Consider the following 8204-nt stretch of genomic DNA (forward strand, 5'->3'; position numbering starts at 1 on the left):
GCAAGCTGAGTCCCAGGTTTGTAGGTCCATTTGAGATCCTGGAGAGGATTGGTCAAGTGGCTTACAGGCTAGCTTTGCCTCCGGCGTTGTCGGCCGTGCATAATGTATTTCATGTATCCGCTCTTCGGAGGTATGTGTCTGATGAGAGACATGTTTTGAGTTATGAAGATCTGGAGCTTGAGCCAGATCTCTCCTTTGAGGAGCAGCCTATTCAGATACTTGATCAGAAGGATAAAGTCCTCAGGAACAAGACGATACCTTTAGTTAAGGTATTGTGGAGGAATAGCAAGGTCGAGGAAGCGACCTGGGAGCTGGAGTCTGATATGCGGAGTCAGTTTCCCGAGATGTTCAGGTAAATTTCGAGGACGAAATTTCTGTAAGGAGGGGATAGTTGTAATGCCCCGGATTCCCTATTATGGTTAATGGCTGGATTAGTAGGCCGGGAGGGCCATAACTGTTTAATTATGCCATTAAATGTGTTTATGCATGTTTATGATAATTATATTATAATATGATGTTAAATGCGTGCATGTGAGTCCACATTTGTTCACAGGGGTATTTTGGTAATTTGGCCCGTTGAGGGTACAATTGAATATTTGTTTGTGTGTTAATGATATATTGTGAGACCACATTATAATGTGTATTGGTTCGAGTACTCCGACATGAGACGATCATTGAGCGGGATTTATCGGTCTGGTCATAATAGGTTTGAGCTCGGGGCTCGGGGTGAGTCTCGGGGTGATATTAATGGTTATAGCGTTACCGGGGATTTTAGGGTAACGGGATGTGAATTATTGGTGTTTGAGGATATTGAGATTAGCGGGAATTGGGAAGCGTTAATTATAATTAACGGGTTTAGCGGAATGTACCAATTTTACCCCTAGAGTTAGCTTGAAAGGATTTAAATGACACAAGAGTATTTTGGTCATTTTAGGGGTGGATATATGAGACTTAAGTGGCTGTAGAAGGTGGTGGAATAAACAGAACAAAAACAGGGGTTTGCTTCCTCCATTCCCGTACATCATCTTCCTCACTTTTCCTTTGAGGGTTTTGAGTTCTTGGTGGAGATTCAAGCTAGGGAAACTTAAGGGCTGGATTGGGGACTTGGTTTAGCTTGTAAGGAAGGTTCAAAACCGGTTCCAAGGTGAGTTTTAGCCACTAGTTTTATTCATGCTTCTGTTTTTCGTTTTAGTTTTCAATTCATGGTTTTTGATGTGGGAAGTGAGAATCAAAGGGGGTTTTTGTGTTGTTTTGATTGGGGTTTGATGAGGGTGAGCTATGGGTGTTATTTGGGGGTTTAATTGAGTGTTTGGAGGAGGTTTGGAGTTGGTTTGAAAGGTTAGTTCCAAGGGAAAACGCAGGGGAGAGTTGGCTGGTGCGTGCTGGTTCTTGGCTGTTTTGCGTAATGAGTCGCGGCCTGTCTATGGCGTGCCGCGGCCTATGATGGCTCAAAATGTGAAAATGGCCCTGTCAGGAGGGTGAGCCGCGGCATGGCTCTGGTGAGCCGCGACCCATCAAGGCAGATTTAGCCAAAAGCATGTTTTTAGCTTGGGGATTCAAACCTTAGGCCTCGGGTTGAACCTAGTACCTAGTTGAGTTATGTTTGATGTCCCGTAGGCTAGATCTTGGTTTGGGAACCCTCAGTTATCATTTTTATTGATGAATCCTATATTTTGGTTATGACCAGGTGACCGTCAAGGAATTTAAAGGTTGATCGTTCTCAGGGGTCGTTCATATAATAATTCTCACTCGAACCAGAGGTAAGAAAACAGTGTATGAATACAGTTGCACCCTGTATAGGTATATGACATGCATGGTTTGATATTGAGGCATGTTGGTTGATTTATGTGGACATGGATTGCATGTTAAATGCTGGTGAACGCTGATTACCTGTTTGGGACACTGACTAGTCAGGGACCGACTCTAAAGTCGATGATCACGCATTGAATGGCTCTATGGCATTAATGCGGGACCGACCCTAAGGTCGAAGAACTTATAAGCACTTGCCTGGTCTACGACCAGATGACTATAGCCAAGGTGTATGACCCCGGTGACCGTTTGTCGCGTGGCTAAGGGACGTTGTCCATAGTTTCGACTCTAGAGTCGTGAGGAAGGTTATGTTGGTGACCAATCACCATGCACCTGTCCTGAACAAGCTTATGAAAGAGATCACCTATCAGTTAAGCCCTGGTGACCCTATCGTCACATGGCTAGAGGGAGCGATGCTCATTACTGTGACTTTTGGCTATTGTCACCTATTTGTTGGACAGATAGTCCTGGATGGTTATTATGATCGTTGTTGATATTATATCATGTTTTATTATGTTTTCTTGCTGGGCCTTGGCTCATGGGTGCTATGTGGTGCAGGTAAAGGGAAGGAAAAGCTTGGCCAACCTTGAGTGGAGAGCTTGGACGATGTGATGTACATACAGGGCCGCTTGACTGCCACGGTCAAGGAGTTCTCAGAGGGACTAGGGGTTTACCCTATTTTTGCCGCTTAGGCCGGCGGGGATTGTAAATTTGAAACTGTAGCGACTCTTTTGTATTATGAACATCTTGTAAACATTTTAAAAGGCTCACGAGCAGTTTATTTACTTGATGAAATGTACCCTTTCTCTTTTTATTGGTTTTCACCTTAACCTGTTAATAGTACCTAGATCACGTTTTTAGCCAAAGGACTCGGGTAGCGAGTCAAATTTCCGGTTCACTGTTCACCGTAACTGTTCTGGGGTAACCAGGGCGTTACACCCTCGGACCAAGGTCCGAGCCACACTCTCCTTGATTCTCCTCGGACCAAGGTCCGAGCCACACTCTCCTTGGCTCTCCTCGGACTAAGGTCTGAGGCACCCTCCTTGGCTCTCCTCGGACTAAGGTCCGAGCCATGCATGGGGCTTCTCCTCGGACATGGGTCCGAGCCCATCTCTTAGGGCACTCCTCGGACTAGGGTCCGAGCCAATCACTTGGACACTCCTCGGACTAGGATCCGAGCCAATCACTTGTGGCCTCTCCTCGGACTAGGGTCCGAGCCAATCACTTGTGGCCTCTCCTCGGACTAGGGTCCGAGCCCATCACTTGGGGCATTCCTCGGACTAGGGTCCGAGCCAATCACTTGGTCACTCCTCGGACTAGGGTCCGAGCCAATCACTTGGAATGCCATCCTTGGACCAAGGTCCGACCGGGCACACCTTAGCCCAAGTATTCCCCTCGGGTGCATTTGGCTTGGTTATGACATCTCTCAAGCAGTCCAAACTCTTCACTGATGCATTGGACTACTGCTAAGCCAGATCACCCAACTAATCTATGCCACATGTGAATTTTATTGCCACATCATCATTTTCAAATTTTGGGATAACATATAGGTTATAGGAGCAGAGAAGATCATTATATAGGGTAGATTTGGGCCCTGTTCCAATGGTGACTAATAATTTTATGGGGATTTTTCATAAATATGGCTTTTTAGCCATAATTGAGCAAAAATATGGGAATCATTTTTTTTATAATATGTATGGAAGATTTTATATAAGGAAAACTTAGATTATGGGAAAAATAAGTACATACGACAATTGAAATTTAAACAACAACACATCAGCACAAAACATGGGTACAAATGTAATTACCAATTCAATCCTCCTCTGCTCATCTGTTCATGCCTGAAACACGATCAAACTTTTCTCCAAAAACCACGTAACTATCTGCAGATTCCTTCCATCTCCGGCACTCCATTCTCCGGTGATAGCTTTCTTATCCGGCAACAAATCGTATCTCCGGCGATCACCACAACAATCAACCAACTCTAGCAAAGGTTTGACCTCAGCTTCTGCCAAAAAAATTTAAGAAAAATCTAATCACTAAAGCACTAGTCCCTTTCTGCAGAAATCAAAAAAATTCCAACATTCTTCCAATCATACGAGTTGCAATCTTTGAAGATTCCGGCGACCTGCATATCCACTACACGATCAAGAACCAAGGTTTGCAAGAAACCGTATCCTCTGTCAACTCTGTTCTATTGTCTTCTTTTTTTTTATTTTTTTGCAAACTATCTTAAATCTTCTACATAAAACTATATTATTTGCATACAAAATAAAAAATTATAGATGAACTATTATCTTGATTATAATGAAAATGATCATGATCATAATGTGCTTGCTAAAAAACACAAACAATTTATAAACTAAAAAATTGAAAAAAATTATCCAAGCTCACTAGTTTATGTACATTGATTAACCAAAAAAAAAAAAACAAGAGACAAGAACTCTGAAATTTTTACATCCTAATTTGTCTTTACAATAAAAAGAATAATTTGATATTAGTGTGAATTTTAACAGCCAAAACATTAAAAAATATTAGGACAACCAGTTACTTGGAAAAATAATCAATAAATTCAACTAAATGTTTCAGTAAGGTATGGGACTACAGATTAAGGGAACCAGTTACCTTCACACTGGTTTGTGTACATTGATTAACCAAAAAAAATAGACCAGAAACAAGAACTCTAAAAATTTTACATTCTAATTTGTCTTTACAATTAAAAAAAAAAATTATTTGATGTAGCTGTGAAGATTTACTGCAATAGGGTAACCAGTTACCCTGAAAAACAACCAATAAATAAAACTAAGAGGAAATTACAACTATATAAAACTAAGTGTAAAAATAGGCAATATATGATTCAATATTAAAGTAACCAGTTACCCTGCAAAAAAAAAAAAAGCCAATGTGTAAAACTGAGTGTAACAAGTTACACTGCAACAACAGTCAATATATATAACTAATTGGAAAAACAAAAAATATATAAAACAAAGTGTGACCAGTTACCCTACAAAAGCTAAATGTTTCAGAAGAAGATGTGATTAAATATTAAGTTAACCAGTTACCTAGCCCATTTAGAACCAACTAACTATTTAAAAAATTGCCAAATTTTACAGATATGGACAATATTACTTCTTTGGTTCAATATGGAGGCAATTGGAATGAAAACAACAAATACCAAGGGTACACAATGACTGGGATATTAATACCACCAAATTGTTCTCTTGACAACTTGGTGAATTTGATAAAAAAGGAGATAAAGGAAAAAACAGCAACTATTGAAGTTTCTTATCAAGTAGAATAAGGAACACCACCAATGAAGATTGTAACAGAAAATTCAGTGTTGTTCTTTCTGGAAATAAAGAAAAAAGTTGCTGCAAAAATAATAGATTTACCATTGTGTGTCACTATAGTTCAAGAATCAAGCAATGAAAACAACCTTCTTGTATTAGCAAATCAGAAAGCTACAGCAGCAGAAATGGAGGTGGGGACATTATTAATGCAAGCAAACCAAGCTTCCATCAATGAACAAATGTTACTTGAAGAAGGAATGTCAAGCACAACAAATGAGGGCATAAATGTGTCATACATACCTCATTTTGCTGAAGAAGTAGCTGATTTCATAATTGAGGACAGTACAAAAAGAAAAAAGAAGTTGGATGAAATCCAACTAGTAATATCTGATTACAGAGTGAACACAATAGAGCAAGGGCAAATTTACAAGGATAAGAACACAGTCAAATCAGCTCTTAGCTACTATGCAATGCTGCATAACTTCCAGTTCAAAACAAAAAGATCAGAACCTAGAGAGTACCTAGTTACTTGCGCAGATGGAACATGCAAATGGATGGTGAGAGCATCTAAGTACAGAAATCAAGATTTATTCAAGGTACGGAAATGCAATCCAAATCACACTTGCTCTGTTGAAATTGTTTTGGAAGACCATAGGCAAGCAAAAAGCATCGTAGTTGGGGAATTAATAAAGAATAAGTACAAGTCAATCAAAAGAAATTACACTCCAAATGACATCATGAATGATATGAATGATGACTTCGGAGTAACTATGGGATACACAAAAGCATGGATATCAAGAGAGAAAGCTTTGCGTCTAGTAAGAGGGAACCCCGATGATTCATATCAAAAGTTGCCAATATATCTTTACATGTTGAAGCAAGCAAATCCAGGAACAATAACACACCTACTCACAGACAAGGAAGATAGATTCAAATACCTATACATAGCTTTCTCTAACTCAATCAAGGGTTGGAGATACTTGAGGCCTATAATTGTTGTTGATGGAACTTTCTTGAAAAATGCACATGGTGGTACCCTATTTTCAGCATCAACGTTAGATTCAAACAACAACATTTTCGTGTTGGCTTTTGGAATAGCAGACTCTGAAAATGATAACTCATGGCTTTGGTTCTTCTCCAAACTGCGAGACACCTATGGAGAACTCGAAGGTATGATAGCTTCAACGATATATTCTTGTTTACAAACAAATAGGAACATTTTACCAAAACAAAATACACAAATACATGCTTTTTCTTTTAGAATCTGAACAATGTAACTGATTACCTTCACCAAAATAAAATAAAATTTTGAAAAATACTTAATTTTTGTTTTTTTATTTTAAAATATTTGTACTCCACAGGATTGGCTATAGTTTCTGACAGACATAAGAGCATAGACAATGCAGTACATATGGTGTACCCAAATGCTTTCCATGGAGCTTGCATGTTTCACTTACTCAATAATTTGAAAGGCAAGTATGGGAGCCATGGAGAAGAGCTACAAATGAAATTCATTGCAGCAGCAAAAGCATACACAAAGACAGAATGTGAACACTACATGAGAGGCCTTGATAGAATTGATAGACGCATTAGGCCCTATTTAGAAAAAGCCAAGTATGAAACTTGGGCAAGATCATACTCGCCAACAAAAAGATACACCATGATGACATCCAACATTGTAGAATCACTCAACGCTGCACTAAAAGCTGCAAGAAATCTCCCCATTGATATCTTGGTTGAATGCCTTAGAAGTTTGGTTCAAAAGTGGGTTTGGAACAACTCAAATAATGCAAATGGAACATTCACAAAAGTCTCTACAGCAACAGAGAATGAATTGAGACATGATATTGTTTCAAAAATGAAGTATGAGGTATGCAACTAAACATATTCTTACAAATCCTTATTCTGTCAATAGATGGTAACCAGTTACCTTCCATAACAACAAGAAATTTTTTTTTACACAGAAGCATAACTAGTTACTTTAAATCTTAAGTCTAGTTAAAATGTTTATTATCTGATTCTATTTCATGACAAACTATTTTTAGGTCTTGCCTTTCAACACAATAGAATACCAAGTTCGTGATCAAAAGGGGATAAATTTCACAGTAAATATACATAATAGAACATGTACTTGCAATAGGTTCCAAGAAGATGAAATACCTTGTGGCCATGCAGTAGCTGTCATTGCAAAGAGAAACTTGAGTGTGTATGATTATTGTGCAAAATTCTACAGAACAGAATCGTTGAAAGCATTGTATCAAGAAAATGTTCATCCTTTGCCCCATAAAGATGAATGGAATCTCCCACAACACTTGGACATAATAGTGCTGCCTCCAAATGCAACAATCCCTGCAGGAAGACCAAGAAAGAAACAAATAAGATCAAGAGGAGAACATAAAGTAATAATCACCTGTGGGAAATGTGCACAACCAAGACATAACAGGAAGACTTGCAGGAATCCTCCATATGAGAAGCCAAACAAACAGAAAAAGCCAAAGACATAGATTCATATTCTATAGCAAAACAAACATTTCATAGCTTTACTCATTGAGAGAGAGACTTTCATATTCATCAAGTATCATTCAATATTTTAATAAGATTGTTTCAAAATGAAACACATTGATTGATTATGCAAACTTATAAAATCCTTTCAAAATAATTTCTTGGATTTGTTTGCTTCTTATTTTTCAATGCTACCATCACTATAAATAAAACCATGACGAAAAAAAAATGATTGTACCCAGTTACCAAAAATTAACAACAAAAACAACGATATAGGTAACTGGTTACCCTGAAGTTTCAATACAAGATAAATTACCCCACTATAACAATCTAAAAGTAAAAAAAAAATTAAAACCTTTGCTTTCTTCTATCACAAACTCCTCTACATATAATATTAAAGTTACTTTACTATTAACTTAATAAACTGGTTGCATAACTATAAAAAAGACAAGCTTAGGGGAAAAATAAAAAAAAAACACTTAAGTAACCAGTTACCCTCGGTATATTAGGAAACAAATAGCCTGAGTACCTGGTTACCCTCAAAATCATTCTTGCTCGAATATCACCAATAAAATTAGTTAAACAACCCAACTGGGAACTAGT

General features: G+C 38.2%; 1 protein-coding gene across 1 annotated transcript; it reads left to right on the top strand.

Annotated features, from left to right (window-relative positions):
• Positions 1-5122: 5122 nt before the first annotated feature.
• On the top strand, positions 5123-7603 carry LOC133833044 (uncharacterized). The gene is made up of 4 exons (XM_062263305.1): positions 5123-6068; positions 6147-6269; positions 6461-6969; positions 7145-7603. The coding sequence occupies exons 1-4, from the start codon at positions 5123-5125 to the stop codon at positions 7601-7603; spliced, it is 2037 nt and encodes a 678-aa protein (XP_062119289.1).
• Positions 7604-8204: the final 601 nt, after the last annotated feature.

This window comes from Humulus lupulus, chromosome 4, assembly GCF_963169125.1.
Source record: "Humulus lupulus chromosome 4, drHumLupu1.1, whole genome shotgun sequence".
Taxonomy (NCBI): domain Eukaryota; kingdom Viridiplantae; phylum Streptophyta; class Magnoliopsida; order Rosales; family Cannabaceae; genus Humulus; species Humulus lupulus.

Excerpts from the sequence above, each read along its gene's own strand:
- LOC133833044 (XM_062263305.1), top strand. The coding sequence starts at position 5,123 with ATGAAGATTGTAACAGAAAATTCAGTGTTGTTCTTTCTGGAAATAAAG. Across the intron at positions 6,270-6,460 it reads CACCTATGGAGAACTCGAAG|GATTGGCTATAGTTTCTGAC; the intron begins GTATGATAGCTT and ends TGTACTCCACAG. Across the intron at positions 6,970-7,144 it reads TTTCAAAAATGAAGTATGAG|GTCTTGCCTTTCAACACAAT; the intron begins GTATGCAACTAA and ends AACTATTTTTAG.